At 54.9% G+C, this 19787-nt stretch overlaps 4 protein-coding genes across 4 annotated transcripts; 2 read left to right on the forward strand and 2 right to left on the reverse strand.

Moving 5' to 3' along the window:
* The first annotated feature begins 940 nt into the window (after positions 1–940).
* Positions 941–7238, forward strand: CDEST_04665 (Putative serine/threonine-protein kinase, active). The gene is made up of 3 exons (XM_062920824.1): positions 941–3644; positions 3703–5550; positions 5631–7238. The coding sequence occupies exons 1-3, from the start codon at positions 2464–2466 to the stop codon at positions 5851–5853; spliced, it is 3252 nt and encodes a 1083-aa protein (XP_062776875.1). The 5' UTR covers positions 941–2463; the 3' UTR covers positions 5854–7238.
* Position 7239: 1 nt separating this feature from the next.
* CDEST_04666 (uncharacterized protein) lies at positions 7240–9434 on the reverse strand. Its single transcript, XM_062920825.1, has one exon. The coding sequence runs from the start codon at positions 8856–8858 to the stop codon at positions 7245–7247; it is 1614 nt and encodes a 537-aa protein (XP_062776876.1). The 5' UTR covers positions 8859–9434; the 3' UTR covers positions 7240–7244.
* Positions 9435–10322: 888 nt separating this feature from the next.
* On the reverse strand, positions 10323–11148 carry CDEST_04667 (Putative proteolipid membrane potential modulator). Its single transcript, XM_062920826.1, has 3 exons — positions 10928–11148; positions 10822–10863; positions 10323–10763 (listed from the first exon to the last, which is right to left on the reverse strand). The coding sequence occupies exons 1-3, from the start codon at positions 10971–10973 to the stop codon at positions 10561–10563; spliced, it is 291 nt and encodes a 96-aa protein (XP_062776877.1). The 5' UTR covers positions 10974–11148; the 3' UTR covers positions 10323–10560.
* Positions 11149–15571: 4423 nt separating this feature from the next.
* CDEST_04668 (Putative RNA recognition motif domain, Zinc finger, RanBP2-type, ribonuclease H-like superfamily) lies at positions 15572–19586 on the forward strand. Its single transcript, XM_062920827.1, has 5 exons — positions 15572–15813; positions 15942–16677; positions 16760–16817; positions 16937–17643; positions 17779–19586. The coding sequence occupies exons 1-5, from the start codon at positions 15791–15793 to the stop codon at positions 18712–18714; spliced, it is 2460 nt and encodes an 819-aa protein (XP_062776878.1). The 5' UTR covers positions 15572–15790; the 3' UTR covers positions 18715–19586.
* The last annotated feature ends 201 nt before the right edge of the window (positions 19587–19787 follow it).

Genomic DNA, 19787 nt, shown 5'->3' on the forward strand with positions numbered 1-19787 from the left:
AGTTGACCGGCGTTGATAAGGCAACGATCTTCAGAACTGATCTTGGATTACCTTAGACTGAACCGGACATTGGGTTGTTCTACCAATGAAGCTGTGGTGTTTGCCAAGACTTCGACGGATTAGAGGCCAAGGTCATGAGAGAGCATAGTGTGGTCATTCACACATTCCTGGTTGTCACTGGCAACGCTCCAGAGCTTAACTGTCATAGCTCAGAGCTACATTGATTCCTAGTCGGGTCAGGCTCTAACAAGAGCTTGCTCGGGACCACATTCCGCGGACCCTTCCCCCTTGTCGAGCCGCAATCAGGAAATGAGCAGAATACTAGGAATCCAGCCAAACCTGACAGCTCACTCTGTGGCCAAAAGCCATCCTGTGTTAGTCTAGTCGGTCACTGCTGCAGTAGTAATTGACTCACTTGGCGAGTTCTGGAAGACTACACTGAAAGAAAATTGATTATGTAATGACAGAAACCCCGTGCAGATGTCTCGGGTGACACCTAATCATCATACATAGGAAAGCGTCGTCCTACATGTAAGAGTTTGCAACTGCGATTAGAATTGTAGGTACTTAATACGACTTGTGGGCTACTTGTAGGGCCTGTAGATGAACTCTTTAGATCGCCCCCTACGAGAGTGGTAAAGTTATACAGCAAGCGGACAAAGTAGCCCCGGCAGACGCCCAAAGACAATAAAGCCTCCAGAAACAAGAAAAGTATACACACACCAATATTTACTATTTTGGCGAGCCAATTCGAATATTGTGTCGTTGACCATATAGGTCATCATGCAGCTCAGCAACCCGTTGTACCGTGTTCGGAACAGTGTGAAGACAGCGTGCCTTCGAAGCCGAAGAATAGCCGTCACGTGACCCAGCCGCGCTCCTCTCGAACAAGGTTTTCCCTTTCGATCCACGACATTCGGTCATACATATGCAACCTCAATCACTAACGACTAACCAACCTCAACAATTGCGCATCGGCGCGCGGCCGGGCAAGTCAGACTACAGGAAGAGGCGAATAATGACTTGAACTATTTTCGACGGTTATTCTGGCAAAAGGAGGGAGGAATATGCACCACCGGGTTGCTCGGGGATCCCATTTACGCAATGGCGATATCTGGCGCTCGCAAAAGGCGATCTCTCAACGCAGCAAATGATTGGGTTGCATGAGGCGGTGTTCAGCCAAAATCGGGGGCAGCTTTGACTGTATCGATGCTGTGTCCTTGATACTATTGCGAAGCCACGTGGCCGACGATGATGGATATGGGCAGCCGCCCTGAGCAAACGCCAGCCCGAAACGATAACGATGTTTAGCCATCGACACCACGCTACCTACATCGTAGCCATTCCGGATTCTCCTCGACTCCCCACAAAAGGATAAGATGTTCGGAGCAACCATATCGGCGGAACACATGGCGCATCGTACATCGAGCCTTGCCGATACCTATGATGCTTGTTCCCTTAGCTGGTCAAGGGTTTTGCTGAAGGAAGGCTCTCATGGGGGGTTTCCCACCGAAATGTTGGCCAGCCACGCGGCTCGTTGCTGAACGAGCGCGATCAGTGTGGCAAGGAGGCGATTCGAGAACCATCATCAATGCCGCCATCACAGTCCTCTTACATGCGACAAGTCCGGCCTTGGCCGCTAGTCGTTGATCGTCACCGAGGCTTCGACTTGCCACTCGGCACTGCCATTGAGACTTTGGCGTACTCGTGTTCTTGACCATTCCGATCGATCTGTACTTTTGGGCATACGACTCTGTAGCCTGAGCTCAGATACCCGGAACTCAGACTCGCTGATCATCGTGCGCCAAGCGTGAGTTTGGCGCACAAGGGTGTGCAACTATTGGTTACCGGGACATAATTCGTACATAGTGACCCTGTTGCCTGCTCTTATGTTCACGTGCATGAGCGATGGCAGAGAGAGGAGGGGGCGAGGGGGGAAGGGCATATAGTTTACATGGGGTCGCGGTCTAATGCCGCTGCTTCTGACTTGGAAAAAGGATTGGATGTTGGGTTGGTTGACGAACAGTCTGTTCTGGGAATGGGACAGAGATGGAGATATTGCTGTGGTTCTGCAAGCGCACCACTGCGGCGGGGGACTTCGACCTGATTCATCGGCCCAGCTGATTCGGCGGTTCTGGTGCGTTTGGGATACCGCCTCGGCCACTGTGTGCAATTCGCCTCAGAAAACCGCCAACTCCTCGGAAACCCACGACGACCCATACGAGTTGCCAGGCATTAAGGGCTGCTCTATTCTCAGGAGCGAAACTATGCACCTGCAACTCTCGCGGGATCTATTTTTTCTCTCACCGGCAGCGGTTGTTTTGGCGTGGGGTGGTCCTGCGCGAACTTCGACGCCTCGGCAACTGCATATCGGGCTTACCAGGCTGAACTGTCGCGTTATCGGCAAAACCTCGGCTGGCAACGTGCTTGCATCTAAAAACTCAAATCGAATCGGCTGCAGTAATGGAGTCCTACCACCGCAACCGCCCTCGACATGTCGCCATGAGAGACGACCGCAGACCAGGCGATGAGCGCAGAGACCGAGGCAGAGCTGGTCGAGAAGTGATACGCTCCCGCAGATCTCCCTCGCCTCCCCCACGTGGACCTCGGGAAGCCGACAGAGTGCCAGACAGCAAACCTCGCGACCCTCCCCTCGACAAGTTACAGCCTTCTGGCCGAAACCACCACAGACCACGCGACCGTAGCAGAGACCGACCCCATCCAACATCACCTTCGTCTATCCGTCGCAATAAGTACCGGGAAGAGTCTCGTGATCGATCTCGTGGCAGGGTCGCTGGTGATTCGCGGCGCGACACCCGAGCTAAGCACTATCGAGACCGTAGCCGGGGATTTACTCGAGGCGACGGCCCTACATCACCATCCTCGAAGCGAGCAAGAAGTCGAAGTTTCGACAGGTCTGGCGCAGACGGAAAAAAGGTCAGACGGGACATCAGCCCGCGTCGTGACCACAAGGAGGTAGTACCCCCTGGAGAGGCTGGTCGGAGTTCACGAGGCTCTCCTTACCCATCCCGAAGATCACCTACTCCCGATCGCCGCGAATACCGATCGAAACACAAGGAAAGAACTCGTCGGAGTAATCGAAGTAGGTCGCGGTCGCCCAATAAGGAGAGGAGACGGGACCGTCGTGATCATTCCCCAACACACCGCCGCGAGCAGTCGTCTGGCCGAAGGCGGGATCGATCTCCCCTCCCCCATCGACAACGGTCCCCCGCCAGACAGTCCTCAACATCCGCGAGAGGTGGCCATCGTCTGGCATCGCCGCGTCGCAGCTCCAAAGACCACCCGCACTACAAGCCGTCCCAGTCCGGCGCCTCGTCCAGGTCCCTTAGTAGGGGATCAGGCAGACGGGCTCCACAAGGCGACGATTCCCAAGCCCCTCCAAAGTCTCAACCTTCATCCGGTGCCAACAGCGTGGAGGTCAGCATGAGCGGTAGAGGGAACCACCGGGAGAGCTTTGCGTCTCAAATACCCCCTGCATTGTCCCACGGCCGGCAGTACAGCGACCCACGACAATTTTCCCAGTCCCCGCAACCAACTCCAAATTCCTTCAACGCGTCCCCGAACCAGTCGCCGTACGGCGGTAGCAGGGGAAATTGGGGGTCTCAGCAGTTCTCCCCAACACAGTACGTCGCCCGCCGTTCCGTTAATTCATCATCAGACTCTTTGCTTACCATCATCCAGCCAATACCCCCCGCAGTATCCACAATCCAACTACGGTCCTCCAACAGGACCGTCCGGCTCCTATACACCAAATCCATCCTATTCACCACCACCGTCCGCTCCAACAGGACCAATGCAACAGTATCCTCAAGGGAGCTTCCGCGGTAACTACCGTAGTGGCACCACGTTCCGAGGAGCCCAGTTCGGCCAGGGTCGAGGTGGCTACAGAGGAAATAGCTTCAAAAGTACTGCACAATGGACATCCAATGCTTCCAGCGCCGGCTCTCGGCAGCTGGATGATACCAAGTCTCAGCGGTCGACCACTCCCGTCCAAGGCAACAAATCGGATGCTGGCGAACATGCAGACAAGGGCGAGAACCCGTTCCGCCCCTCAAAAGATTTGCAAGTTGAGGACGTTACACCGTCCGACAAGGCTAGCGAGAGCAATGCACCACATCAGAACAGGGCCCCTCCGTCTGGTCCGGCCACTCAGTCGTCATCGTCGTCGTCGAAGTTCAGCTTTGCGTTTAAGGCATCTGCAAAGCCCGCTCCGACGGCACCTAAGCCTGAGATATCTCAGAAGTTCAACGCCGCCCCTTCTAAGCGGGATACTTCCCAACATCGTGAATCCAAGGATGGGGATCGTGACCGTGACCGGGAACGAGAACGGGAACGGGAACGAGACCGAGACAGGAATCGAGATCGTGATCGTGACCGGGACCGCGACCGTGACCGAGACAGGGCTCGGGACAAGGCTCGGGAGAAGGACAAAGGACTTGACAGGGACGTTCTTCGGGGCGCCCCAACTGAACCCGCTTCGGCCAGAGCTCGCCAGGAGCCGCGACAACCTCCTCCAGGCCCGCGACAGCCGCCGGCTCCGAGAACGCGAAAAATCAGGAAGACCATGAGACGCCTGAAGCCAGGACCAAAGCTGCCCGACGATTTAATCAAGTCAGAATCGGTCTACTTCCGGAAGCCCGGCAACGAATCTGTTGTTGGCTCCGGCACGTACGGAAAAGTTTTCAAGGCCTTGCACGTCTACACAAAGGGGCTGGTGGCTCTGAAGCGCATCCGCATGGAAGGCGAAAGAGACGGTTTTCCCGTTACGGCGGTTCGAGAGATCAAGTTGCTTCAATCGCTCCGCCACACCAACATCGTCCAGCTTCAGGAGGTCATGGTCGAGAGAAACGACTGCTTTATGGTTTTTGAGTACTTGTCCCACGACTTAACGGGAATTCTGAACCATCCGTCCTTCACGCTAGATGCGGCCCAAAAGAAGCATATGGCAATGCAACTTTTCGACGGCCTCGACTACTTGCACAAGAGGGGTGTTCTCCATCGAGACATCAAAGCTGCAAACATTCTTGTCAGTAGCGACGGTGTTCTCAAATTGGCAGACTTCGGCCTGGCACGCTTCTATGCCAAGAGACATCAACTGGATTACACCAACCGAGTTATCACGATTTGGTACCGGTCGCCCGAGCTGCTGCTTGGCGAGACTCAGTACGGTCCTGCTTGCGATGTCTGGAGCGCCGCCTGCGTCATGGTGGAGATATTCACTCGTCATGCCATCTTTCCAGGCGACGGTAGCGAGATCAACCAATTGGACAAGATCTACGCCGTGATGGGCACTCCGAACAAGGCGGAATGGCCGGGACTGATCGATATGCCGTGGTTTGAGCTGCTGCGTCCTGGGTACCGGCGGGCAAACACTTTCCCTTCCAAATACCAGGACAAGATTCCGGCCGCAGCGTACCGACTGTTGGCTGCCATGTTCCGCTACGACCCCGCCAAAAGACCATCGGCTGCCGATGTTCTGGCTGATGAATACTTCACCACCGAAGACCCTCCTCCTCGACAGGCTATAGAGTGAGTTTCCCCATTCGATCGAACCCTTCTACTTCGCCCCCCTTTTCCTTGGGAAGCGCATCCGCTAATCAGTTGCATAGACTTGCCGAATTAGATGGCGACTGGCACGAATTCGAGTCCAAGGCGCTGCGGCGCGAGAACGAGCGTAAGGAGAAAGAGGCGCGGCGCGCGGCGTCGTCGGCGAAGGACAACAAATCCCGAGATCGCAAGAGAGAACCCGAAGCTCACGATGACCGCGGCGACGCTAAGAGAGTCCATGTGGAGGGGAGGCCGGTGGTTCCTGCAGAGCGTTCGAAGGCCTAGAAGACTTGACGACGTTGAGCTGGCCCCCAGGATGCCAAATTTCACGTTGCCCCCTCCAGGTTTCGGATTTGCTGTTGTGGGCGGACCGAGAGAAATCATCGTCCTTCTTTTTTCACACACACACTTGCATTGTTTGCGTTGGCAAGGCGTTGGGGAATTTTCTAAAGGTTTTAACGGGCTGAATGAGAACAGGGATATTTAGGCTTCCAAGCTCGGGGGACCGCGAGCATGGCTTCTTCTGATAACACTTAAACGTTACTCGCGATGGGCAGAGAGAGAGAGAGAGAGAGAGAGAGAGAGAGAGAGAGAGAGAGAGAGAGAGAGAGAGAGAGAGAGCGACAAAGGAAGGAATGCTTGTCAGCAGCAGTCGACATGCGGTTGCCTTCAATCAACCATCGCGAGGGCAGCAGGAATGGCTGAGCAAAGTTGCATCCGGTGATGATCAGGCATTGTACGGTATAGACCCAGACTAAACGGGGTCCGATCTGAGGAATATATCACAAGATGATAACGACGCGACTTGATCGTATCCCTTCGTTGCATCCACGCTGCGAATTGTCGTATTCGTTCCTAGCCATTCATACCAATCGGCCTTCGCCTGGGTTCGATGGAGATGGGGTTACTAAGTGCGTTACCCAAAGAATACCTTTGACATACACCTATAAATTGGGAAGGGGGAGGCAACCAGTCTCGCGACGCTACCCCCTCGCTTTATCGGGAACAGAACGACCCGACAATCAGTTTTCCACCTTGACGTGTGTTGGTTTACATTGAATTGGCCGTCCAAGGGGGCCGTTGTGGCTCGGACAGCGAGAGACTCGTGATTCTCTCGATCGCGCCTGGAAGCCTCAGACGCAGGGGCAAGCGTGCGACTCCCCCGTGTTGCTGGGCAGTATTCGCTCCTCACAGCTGTTCGGGAACGTAGGAGTCAAGCTCTCAAGAGTGGGACAAGCATTTGTGACCAATACTGAGAATGACGGTAGCTTGCACAATGTTTGAGCGCCATTATTGGTAAAAAAGACAATTGAATTTACCCGCTGTTTCTCCATCCACCTGAATGCATTTTATGGTATGCCCCCTCATTCCTTGTTCGTCGTAGATCATCGTTGAGGAAATCGTTTCATTAGATCGTGAGTTGTCCTGCTTGCAGGCGTCGAGCCGGATTTTTCGCGTTGTCTTCGCGTCTCCGGGTTATTTTTTAAGTATAGCCTTCCCTTTTGTATGAGTATCAGAAACCGGCGTGTTTTGGCACTGTGCTGTTGTAGACACCGGCAGTTGCTGCGATCGAGCCAAATAAGCTATCCTTCATAGATGCATTTGTCAATATGCAGGCATCCCCAGCGAATTTGCCTTCCTGCCGATCTTGTGATGTTGGTCACCGCCTCCAAGTCTTAGGAATGGCCCTCGATGGTCTTCCCTTTGCTCTTGATATCAGTCGTTTTTAGCAAATCCCGCAAGCTCCCCTCGGCATGGCTCCTCGAAACGCCGCCTTGAGCAGAGGCTGAGCCTAGTCCCACAATAGGTGGCAGCCTCCACGGCACCCAACCGGTCAGGCCACCAAGGAGCCCCGTCGGCGTCATCGTCTGATCGGGCTGGGATAGCGTTTTGGGGTCTTGAGGCTCAAGAGCATCGGACCGGGGTCCTTGATCCGAAGCCTTGGGTGCCTGATAATGGTGATGTGCTACGCCTTCCTCGACATCAGTTCGGACCTCGAGATGACTGGTCGAGGTTTTTGGTAGAGCCGGTTTGCTGACCAATCCCGTGGCCGAGCTCCGCGGTGAGGTAGTGTTGGTCGTCAAGTTCTGGCGTGTGCTCTCCAACATGGCCGTGGCGAATGAGGACGACTTTCGCCTCACAAGCGGCGGAGGCTGGTCCTTCCGAGATTTCCTCGATTGCCCCTCGCCTTCACTTACGGATGAAGTCGGCGAAGTGATGCCTGAAGACTTTTTTGCTGTTCTGCCCCGTACCTCAGCCGTGAGCTCTGCGGCCGATTTCTTCTTTGACTTGTCTTCCTCAGAAGACCGACTTGAAGACATAATGGTTTCAAGCGTACCCATGGCTATGCTCCTTCTCCTGCCGCCACTTCGCCTCTTCTTCTGTTTGCGCTCGTCGTCCGACACGACGGCCTCCAATGTTGGACCAGCAGTTTGGCGCTGGCGCCTGGATGACGAGGCGTGGCTTACAAAAGACGCACCGGAGCCGTGAGGAGCAACATGGACCTCATACTGGTTGCTCAAGGAGTATCGCGACCGGGCACATATCTCGGCGATACGATCGAGGTCGGCGTTGATGTCGTTCTCTCCCTCCTGGGCCTCAATGTTGGCCATCATGCTCTTGAAGCTGTACGCTTCGACGGGTGGGAGCTTGGCCAGGGCATCCTGGCCTTCCAGCCGCTGCTTTGCCATTCCTCTGGCCATGCTCAGACCTACATGCTGAGTCGACTTGCTTCCGCTGAATGGGGTTCGAAGAGCTATGATGCGCCTCACGGAAGCTGCGGGACCGCTCGCAATGGGCGAGACCGTCTGAGGGCCGAGCCCGCCTACGCCTACGCCATTGCTGCGGTTGGTACTTGTGGTGCGAGTATGTGACCCAGAGTAGGTTCTCACAATGACGGGCTGAGAGTAAGTGCTGCTCTGTGCACCGGTTGACTTGGCATAGCGGTGACGAGAAGGGTAGTTGCTATTGAGTTCGCGGAGGGCTGAAGTACGATGTGCTGCGGTATTGTTGTCCAGAGGTATAGGCTTTCCCTCGGCCGTCGAAGGAACAAGTGATGTGGACGATGTGTTGGGCTGGAAGAGCGGGGGGAATGAAAATGACAATGAGTCCTGCGTCCTCCTTTTGGGCGTGCGTGAATAAGGGGATTGAGGGGCACTGGGAACACCTCCTACGCGAGTAGTTGAGGTGGAGGGGTGTCGGCTTTGGGATGAACCGAACCGGTCCTGGGAAGGAACCTTGTCTGGACCCATCTTCGCTGACGATCGCCGCTCGTGGAACGGGCTATGCATATGTGTGTGTTCGATGGCGAGGGCAGCATGAACCGTCGAGGCAGCAGTTGAGAAGGGCAGGCTCACGTTCGAGTGTCGTGCGGCGGCGAGATGGGGTAGGGGAGAAAAGTGTTAGATGAACGAGTGCGGAGGCATGATCAGCTTAGCTTTGTCGGTTCTCGCGTGAGTAGAAGAAAATCTATGTCGAGTGCCGTTCCTTGACCAGGATGTGGCTCGCGGGCGGGAGAGAGGAGATGCAGGCAGTTTTAGCAGATGTGCGTGTCGTCCGTTTTGGATCTGAAGGCCTTTCACTTCCTTCCTCGATGGGCGGTCCGGAAGTGGAGGCAAGGGTGAGCGGGCGGTAGGGAGAGTGCAAGGTGCAAGTGGGTGATGGCGGATCTCTCGAGGAAGCAATCTGGATCGCCTCGAGAAGTGCGTGAACAACGTCGCACGCCCCGGAAAACCTTGCAGGAACTGCAAATTAGATGAGTAGGGAAGGGAAATCGATTCGAAGACGGAAGGGGGTGAGAAAGAACAGGGTAAAGTTGTTTTTAGTAAAAGCTCTTAGGGTGAAGTTGCATCCGGTTATAGATAGCGATAGGCGGGGAAGGTGGCAGGAGAGGAGGCATGAGTGAGGCAGGAGGCGGCGGTGGACAGGAGAGGCTAGATGCAGGTTACCTAGACCCGGACCAAGAGGCAGAGAGGCAGGCAGAGGGACGCAGGCAACAGGTAGACAATCACCAAAAGACAACTTGTCGGCCACCTATTGCAGGCTAGAGCCACGCTGCACCAGCGAACGAGCAGGTGCGTGCTGCACGAGTGTCGTGGCTGCCGTTCAAAGGGTGGTTCAACGCCGACCCCTGTCGCTGTTGTTGAGTCTCGTCCAATGACGACGTCGCTTACCGTGTTAAACGAAGACAATGAGAAACGGCCGCACTGTCCCCCGCCCTTCGCTCTCCTCCCGTTCCCCTCTCGGCATCAAGCGACCAGCCCGCTGACAGGACTGTTCTCCGTGTCTCCAAGCGTGTCTCCAAGCTGTTTGCGCCCGGGCCATAGCCAAAAGTGACCAGTCACCAATCCCTCGTCATTGCGTCCATAGTTTCCCGGTATGAAGATTGAACGCTCATATAGACGACTGGAGGACGCCGTGCTACTATTGTACCCCTTCCCGCCAATGTGGACCCGATGACAGCCGTCGTGCAGCCTGGCTTAGGTTGGCTCAATGAACCACCCACACGGCACCGGCCATCCAGCCCTCCCGATGTGGCTGTCCACCATCATCCGGAGAGCCAAGACGTAACCTACTCATTTCGACCTGGACCGCGTCCATCGACCTACTGGGCTGTTGCATATCTCACATGGAATCAACACATGTTAGCTTCCGCAACGTGGCAAGGGTCAACGACGAGGGACATGGTCGGATGCGCTGGCACTCCGATCCGGCGCCCTCATCTGCATACGGGCCAGGCACGCGCACGTAGTTGGTTAGGTTTCTACTGTGGTGTTCGTGTTTCTTTATTACTCTGGGCTATCATGATGCATCCACAGCCGTCGTTCAATATACGTTCCGCGTCGTCGTACGTCGCTAGCACAACACGCTAATCTCGTCTTTATCGTTTTTAGATAGGCTTCGCTGTTGCGTCGCATTGTCGTAACTGCGCAACATCGCGTTCTTGTTGCAACCAACACTCTTCCGTAATTTGACCACTCGTAGTCTATCAACTTATACAGTGCCCTGGGCAATCGTTCCGTAGCCATGGCCTCCGCTCTGCACGTTGTCGCTGTAAACACCTGGCGCGTGACCAGTGATGATGCGGCCCTCCCGCGCCTGTTCCTTGCGATCGTAGTATACGTATTCGATGTAGAAGGCGTGAATGTGGCCCGGCAGGTATCCCAGGATCGTCAGGCAAATGTTGACAAGGAGATCTGCGTGTCTGGTTAGTACCATGCGCCCGAGGCCGGGACGCCGTCGTTAACAACTCACCCATTCCACAGCCGGCGACGGCGTAGACACCGACGGGCGGGACTGACTGCATGTTAGCTTTTGGTCATAGGTAGTCAACCGTATTCTTTCGCTGGGGGAAACGGACCAAGGATGGTGATAAGAATGAGAAACACTGCAGAGATGGCACCCATTTTGATGATCTGATGTGTCTTTCCGAGTCGGCGTTATTCGAGGATGATGCTTGAGGAGCCAAGAGATGATGGGGTCGAGAGTACTGATTCGATCGAGTGTATTCAAGGGTATTAAGAGTTTGTTGTTTGAAGGCAGAGGGGGTTGACACCAATGGCAGCTGAGGCGAATGGAAAGAACCTTAAATGCGTCAGCTTGGGTCAGACTATCAGTGCGCCCCAACGCCTCGTCCTACGTAAGTCTCGCAGCCACTGTCTGCCGCTGATTCTCATCGTGACGCGGAATGGTCTTCCGATGAATGACGTAACCAGCACGTGCTGTTTCATCCTTTATGAATACCGAACCCTCTCGGTCCGGGGTCTGACATTTGAGCAATGAGGCCTCTTGACTCCGCTTGTTTACATCTGAATCCCGAGGTTCCCAGCATTCTCTTTGGCGCTTCATTGGGTGAGCAGTACGAGTTTCAACATGGCAGCGCGGCAATTATCGCAGACCGTTTCGATTAGACGCCGTGTGGATGTTTTCATGCCGTACCCAGTAAAGCTCGGGTTGACGTCGATGGGCGCTGCCGTGCGCCTGAGACACACAGCCTTTCAACCCCAGGCTCAGAGCCAATTCCACGGGCTGCTAGTGATGCATCTCCCGGAATAGCCATGCTTCTCCAAACAGCCGCCTGCTTGCCAAGATGGGCTCTTCAAGGTCCGATGCTTACGGCGGTGGAAGTCGGCTTCGCCCGTGCCACCATCAGTACTTAATCTTGCCCGATCAATACGTTTGGCTCGGCGGTAAACATTAATGATAATGACACTGTTCCCAAGATTTGCATTGCAAGGACGCTTCGATTGTGAGCACCTCCCGATCCCGCCTTTGGTCCTTTGTGGCTTAAAAGCAACGAACGTGGCCGTTATGCGTTTTATACCCAATCGTTTGAATACAGTCTCGGTTTTGATTACCTACGTAGGGAGGTTCCGCAACTAACTGACCAACCCGCCAGACTTCCAAGCCAAAGCACACGTTTTCTATTGTTCATTTGCCTGGCCAAGCACCTGAACGATAGGATCAGAATATGAATTTCAGGAATAACGAGTGCTAAGTTTTGGAGAATAGTTTTGCAATCGACAACATGATACTGTTCTTGGCCTGGTTGTCAAGAGCAAGCCTGCCATCTGGACAGGGGACAGCGCTGCGGTGCTGCCTCGCAGGGAGCTCTTGAAACAGCGAGACGTGTAGCCGTTCCGTCAGCTTCCAAGTATATTGCGCTAACGGCAGGAGCATCTGTCATGAAGCTTCTGTTCCTGAGTTCGAACAGGGTAACAAAGCCATGCCACCTCGTACTGGATGGAATCTCGGTCAAATAGAGGTCATTTCGGTTGAAGTGTGTTGATGACGATGGGCATGTAAGCCACGGCAGCTCGGGGAGTTGATTGAGGGTTTGAGTTGGGCACCAAGGGCCTTGAACACGGGCATCGGAATCTGGAAAACACAGCCCCAGCGGAAATGAGGTCGACAAGCAAGCCCGAGTACCAGCTGAACTGGTTAATTACCAAGACGTAGTTGCGCATTGCCGCATTTGAGTACGGATACAGAACAAAATCCGGTGGCGCTTATGCCAACCTTTAAGTGTTTGATGTACGACCTCGCGCAAAGATTACGGGTGATGGCCGACAAAGCTTTCAGCGCTATCGGACCATGCAAGGCATGCGAGGCCATACATACGTAGCTGGACTCTGTTCTGTTCCCGGCCAATTTGTGAGATGGTGCAAACTAAATGCTGCTGGCAAGTGTCCAAGGGAAGTTGCTCGCTGCCGGCATAATCTGCCCAGTTTGCGTTCGCGGTTGGCGATTAGGCTCACTTCAAAGGGGGCGGGGGGGGGGGCGGAAATGCGTTGATCCAGCAATGTTTGCTAGCTCTCGGGGCGTAGACCGGGCTACCGGAAATGGTGCAAACTGGTAAGACACGTACGGGTTGTAAAGTACTTCCGAACTTCTCGAAGCTTGAGCTCTGTGAAGCGTGTTGGCTATCCCAGTCTGAGCCGTTGAATCTATGGATTGGCCCATGGCCTGACCCATCCAAGGGGCATGGGGCAACATTCCCTTTGCACTTATCGTTAGCCCGTTCTGGGTGTCTGGATACCCAGACAAAAGCGGCGAGCCAGTTGGGACAGCTTCGTAAAGGATTGGGATACAGGGTCGAAGGTCGGCAACGTGGTATCCAAAGTAATGGATAAGTACGGATACAGAGCACCAAAGAGCTACCCCCTCCGCTGAGCTGTTTCGATGCTTTGCTCATAAGCCGGTACCGAGGCCGCACCGCCGCCGGTGCTTGGAAACCGCTTTTGGAAAGGGGGGGGGGGGGGGGGGGGGGGTTGACCAAAGAGGGAGAGAGAAACGATACCCGTAGGGGGCGAGACATCAATGTGGACTGATCATACGGTGGGAGCGAGATGACGCCTCGCCTAAGTCGGCAAGTCAGGACTGGTTGTGTGGAGCTTCTTCAACGTTCGCTCTGCAACGGCGACCTGGGGAACCATGGTCTTCTGCAAGACTGCGCATTTAGCACCGTTCGCTCCAGTTTGACAAATTGTCTACTGGAAAGTAACGCACAGCGACCGGTGGGAAGGGCCGCCTATGTTCTTGACTACTTCACCTCCCTCGAGTCGTAGGAGAAGCTCTGCGGAAAGTTAGTCGGGTAGCTCCACGTGGGAACAAGGAGATGCCGTCCACTGATGGCTAGTGTGGTGTGGACAGCCCGACTTGTGTTAACCGTATTGTTGATGGGCAGCAAAGCCCATCGAACTGCGTACGTTGAAGGATGCTTAGGCAGTTGGCGACGGTTGCTAACTCTCATGATCGCAAACGCGAAAGGTGTCTCATCTCTATCCCGCGCTCTCATCTGTCAGTTCACCAGCTACTCCCAAGCCAGGCTCCCACAGACTATCCAATGCCAATTTGACTACTTATGTCGTGACGGCTTATCCGGGGCCTGCCACTCGGGAAGTGGATGCTGATGGTGTGTGTGGGCGAAGCATTCAGACTTTGGGTGTCTGGGAGGCATCTGTGCAATAAGGTAGGGCACAACACAGGACGCCCCTGGCTTTTCCGACTGGCCTCGGGGCAGCATGTTGGGAGTGGCGACGCCAACGCACCGTTACTATCCCGGTATCTGCACCGTTGGCGCAGTATCAGTAGCCACGGTGCTTGCGTAGACCAAGTCTTGGGTGGATGGGTACACTGGAGATTGAAGGGCGATCCCATGCGAAGCCGCTGTGACAAGCCCATCGATGGGCGCATCCAACGTGTGCCAGGGGCGCATACAGCACGAGTAACCGACGTCGACACGCCACTGGGACGCGCAGTGCCGCCCGTTGTTGTTACTGTACCCATCACTCTGGGTTACGACAGAAAGGGGATGGTTCGTGCCGGAGGGGGAAGGAGATGAATTGGAGAGGAGAGGAATGAGTGCCTTGGTGATAGGGAAGACCCAAACATTCGGCGACGGCGGCAAGGAGCCGATATGCAAGAGAGCGTGGCTATGTCCAAGGGATCCCTTCCGAGGGGAAACACAAAGAGGCGCCGTGCTCGAAGAGTGGGGCCTTTCTTTTTTGGAGCCCTGCTGTGCATATGAGATACCTACATGACATACGATACATAACTCGCCGGGATTACAATTTTGATACGACTGGTGGAGGTCCCTGGCAATGCAGTGAGGTGACGTGGAAGGAAGTTGGCCTGGCTGGGTGCGAGACATTTGGCATCAACTCAGTGGCCATCGCAACGACTGCGATCAGGAAGCCGAGCGAGCAGAAAGTGTATGGCTCGCTGTCTCAACTCTCATCTTGCCTTTTGTCCAGGCTCTCTTGAACATCTCTGCCGTCTCGATTTCACCAAAATGAAGGGCAGGTCTGCAATGGGGGAAGTGTAAAGGTCCTGAAAACCGGCCTGGTGTTCCTCCACATCACACCGACAGGATGTGCTAACCATGACGATGGCGAGGGATTGACTTTCAATGGATTGGGTTCCGAGAGACCGCCAACCATTGCATGCAGCCCGCGATTGAGCATCGCCCGTCTCATGAAGGTGCATCCCCCCCATGAGCCGACGTCCTCGGTACGGCACTAAGGAACCACAAGCTTCTTACACGAGGCCCTTCTAGTCCCTTAATTCCATGTGTCGTGCTCGTCTCGTCATACCAGGCCTGAGGTACTGAAGCGTATTCACTGGTGCCCGGCGCACCGGAACGTCAGTGCTGTGCCGGAGACTGCGGCCGTGTTTGCTGCATTAGAGGTGTCCTGTCCTGGCTGGCTGCCGCTGCCATGTGTGCAATGAACCAGAACCCGAGGCCCCTCCGCTGGAGTACCTTCCACCTAATCAGGTACCAGAGGGAAGCCACATCAGCGAGCTAAGAGCTCTTGCTAGTGTATCCGCCTAGAGGCTAGCACCAACGGGAAATTCTAACCTTGCTATGAGAACAGAACATGCATCCATTATACCGTCTACCTCATGATCAATTAGCTCTCGGAAGATACTATATACTCTCCCAATCCCATACACACACACACACACACACACACACACGAGAGGAGAAAACATTAGGGGAACACCGGAACCCTCTCATAAGTAGTTGTACATTGTCCCGGTAATGGACCATACACTGGTAGACAACATGATATCCTGCCTACCATGTACCTCAGCAGCAGACCTTGCCATGCCTGGTGCGATGCAGGGAGCCAATTGCATGAACCAAACAGATACCCAGCTGCTGGATAGCAAGCATGCCAAATGCTAAATAGCAAATAGCAAGCAGCTCTTGCGCGCGCGCATGTGCGTGGGTATTGTCTGTGGGTGGGTGCAAATGTGTTGAAGCAGGTACTGGTCAGGCAAGCAAGGCACTAGGTTAGAGGTAGGTACTCACCTCTACCTGGCTTTTGGCATCTTTTCTCGAGTTGGAACCCCCTCCCCCCCCCCAAAAGAGCATCAGCAAGGAAGGTACTTCTCTTCGTACCGCACTCAAGAGGGGGGACCAGGTACCTCTCTCTTACGGAGCACTTTCCCAAGTCCCACGCCGACACCAATTTTCTTCTCCTGTGGTCTGCGTCGACTTCCCTCCTGCCTCTCCATCACCTTTTCCCTCTTTTCGGTTCCTTCCTCATTGCCCCTACCGAAACCCTCCCACCTCCTCCTCTCCCCTTCCCGAGCTGCAAGGACAAAAGGCACTTCGACACGAGGACCTGTCAATTTCGTCCTCGTCTCCTTTTCTCCCCTTGCCTGCTTGTTGCCGCATCTTCCGCTTCGGTCTTTTTTGCTGTGCACTTCACTTTGCTCGGCACCTCTCCTGAAGCTTACCGGGAACCACTTCCGTCCCCCTCCTCTCCCGAGCATCCGTCGTTTGTTCGAGTCGTAACGCTACGTACAGCAACATCTTGTCTTGCCCGCAGTTGCAAGAAGACAGGTGTCGGAATCATCTATTTGTCTTTACCCGGCCATCGCTTTCGCCATTATTCGTATTGTGCAGCTCTTCGTCAGCCGTATTGTCGTTATCCTGCCAAAATGTCTGGTCCCCAAGCTGGTAACCAGCTCAACATCGATCGCTATGTCGTGATCCACGTCGCAACCACCTGCGACGAGCATGGAGTCTACGTCACCAAGGACTCCGCCGAGGTTATCGAGCTGGGCTGGATCCTTCTTGACGCGAAGTCTCTTGAGGAGGTATGTCAGGCCTCTACTGCTCGGACCATGCTGGCGATCCCTCTTCGTCTTCCTGCTCAGAGCTGACTGAGCTTGTCTTTAGATCACCCGCGAGAGCGTTCTTGTCAAACCCATCAACACTCCGATCACACCCTTGTGCAGTAAGTCGTCACACGAGGCTTGAGACCTCATTATCTGCTCGTCACGCACACGCCATGCCCAAATTTCGGGTTCCGCCATGACGCCGTGAAAATTTCCCAGCTAACACTTGAAATTTTAGCGAGCTTGACGACCCTGACCTGGGAACACGTCCGCAATGCCGGAACCTTCCGCGATGCCATCAACCGATTCGACACGTTTGCCAACGAACACCTGACCTCGCAGAACCTCGACTTCGTTTTTGTCACGCTCGATGCTTGGGATCTCCGCGTCCAATTGCCCCGAGAGGCCCGGGACAAGGCCGTCGTGTTGCCTCCATACCTCCAGCACTCTCGTACTTTCGATTTGCGAACCGAGTACCAGCGATGGCAGCAGCATCACCCCGAATCGTTGCCCTTTGGGCCTTCGATGCTGTCCAATATCTGTGCCGCCTTGGAGGTGGAGCCGGTCCAGTCCAGTGCTCCAATCAAGCACAATCTGCCTTTCCACCTTCAGGCACTGGCTCCCGCTTCCCCTCGCCGTGCCATGGAGGAGGCTGTCACCCTCGCCCGGGTTCTGAGAGGTCTGATTCGCAAGTCGCAGCCCTCCCACGAGCACCCCGACGTCTTGACGCGCCCCATGGATGCCCGCGCTGATGTGCGTGCTTTCTTGTCGGAGCGCAGCAAGGTCCTCCACATGTCGGGCCTGCCCCACGACACTACTCAATCCGAGCTCGAGAGCTGGTTTACCCAGTTTGGTGGTCGTCCTATTGCATTCTGGACTCTGCGAACCCCTGAGCAGCACAAGCCCACTGGTAGCGGTTTTGCTGTCTTTTCTTCCCACGAGGAGGTGAGTTTTGCAATTCTCATTCAGTCGTTTTGTACCCTATCACCCGCCGACGGCCAGTAGCCGTCATTCGGGTCTCGCCACAGAACTCGACGACATTTAATGTCTTCAAACTGACGGCTTTAAAAAAAACTCTAGGCTGCTGAGAGTCTGTGCATGAACGGCCGTGCCCTTAACGAGAAGGCGATCGAAGTGTCTCCGTCTTCTAGCCGTGTTCTTGACCGCGCTGCTGAGATTCTCACACCGTTCCCGCCCAGCAAGAACCGTCCTCGCCCTGGTGACTGGACTTGCCCTTCGTGCGGCTTCTCCAACTTCCAGCGACGAACTGCCTGCTTCCGTTGTTCGTTCCCGGCTGTGAGCGCCGGCCCTACCGGCGACATGGGCTACGGATACGGATACGGCCCACCGGCCATCATGCCGCCTTCTCAGCACCACCATGGACACATGGGACACGGTGGCGGACGCATGGGCGGAAGTGGCGTGGTTCCCTTCCGCGCCGGAGATTGGAAGTGCGGCAACGAGGTCTGCGGTTACCACAACTTTGCTAAGAACGTATGCTGTCTGCGATGCGGCGCCAGCCGTGCTGGTGCCGCTGTCGTCGCTGACTCTGGTGGCTACCCTTCCCCCATGGACCCTCCCTCCAACTACAGTATGAGCCAGGGCTCGATGAGCGGCACCCCTGGACCCGGGCCCTTCGCCTCGGCCGGTGGCGGCTTCGCATCCGGCGGCGGCGGCTACGGCGGCCAGCACTTTGGCGGCCCGCCCAGCACCTATGCTCTCCCCTCGGGGATCGGTGGCGGCGGAGCTGCCCCCTACCCTTCCTCTCTCAACACCCACTTCGGACCGGCTCCCGGATCCCACTCCGCCGGCCCCTTTGACAGCCGCGCTGCCGAGGCTGCCTTCCAGTCGGCCTCCAATGGCCCCGCGTCCGCCGGTCCTTCGAACAACTTTTACTCGCAAAACGAGAACGATCCTTTTGCGTTCCTTTCCAGCGGCATCGGTGGTCTGTCCGTCAGCGGCGGTGATGCCCGTCAGAACGGAGGAGCTGCGCCGCCAAGCAAGTCTCCTGCTTAAATAGTGACGACCAGTTAGAAATTTGGTAATCTAAGCGGGCTACATCGGCTTCCTTGGATCGTTTTCAGCTCCTCCTCATTTCTGCGGAACGAACTTCGGAAACAAGACGAACATAGAGCATTGACCTTTGGCAATTACCTTCGGGACTTACGCTTGCTTTCAACGGAAGGGGGTGTCTAGGTTTTGGAAGATCACTTGGAAATGGGGGTTGGTTGTCGGTATACCAAGGGATGCGGGTAAAAAGTTTGCAAGGCTGGAAAGACAAAAAGAGTGTTACACTACCGGAACGGACGGACACCGCTGTTGGAATTTGCTTTCTCCCTGACAAGCGTCAGTATAAAAGGGCTGGCTAGTTAAGGATTGTTGATTACGGCCGACCTCGCCTTTGGTTTGGACGTTGCGGTTGCGGGACGGTCGGATTTTGGGTGGTCCAAAAGGGGAGTGCATAGCGAAGGGAGTGTAACGGGTATACCTGGCCTTCATTGTGTGTGAGAGATGTGTTGCTTTTCAATATTTCCGTTTTTTCTTGAGTCTTTTCCACGTCGTGTCTATGTTTTTTCATCAATGTTTGCCCTCTTCCCAATCATTCTCATCGGCCTTCTTGTCTCATCAAATTTTTTTCTTCCAGACCATTAAAACTCCCCCGTACTAGTTCTTCCCCTTTCAGATTGGCTTGGCATGTACAACCCCCTCCTCTCTATTTCTCTCTCTGTCGCTGTCTCTTCTCTCTCGACACAAACACATGGTTTTCTATACGGCTGGATGGGCGGCAGCGTTGTGGGAGTCGGGGAGTGAAACAGGGTCCAGGGCAGGCTGGGCGGGCTTTGGCTTGATAATCTTCCTCATCTTGAAATGCGAATTTAGTACTATTTGACGGCATATTTTGGGTTCCATCAGTCTCAATCTTCCGCTCAGCTGCCTACTGAAGCGAGTGCGGCGAGACGCCTCTTGACAGTCGCGATATATTTGACCAACGTGTAATATTTTGCCAATGTCGGATTCCGGGCAGCCCGGCAGACCTAAACGTCGGAGGGCTCTTTGGAGACTCCATCTCGAGTCTCACGAAATTCAAT

Source organism: Colletotrichum destructivum, chromosome 3, assembly GCF_034447905.1.
Source record: "Colletotrichum destructivum chromosome 3, complete sequence".
NCBI classification, from domain to species: domain Eukaryota; kingdom Fungi; phylum Ascomycota; class Sordariomycetes; order Glomerellales; family Glomerellaceae; genus Colletotrichum; species Colletotrichum destructivum.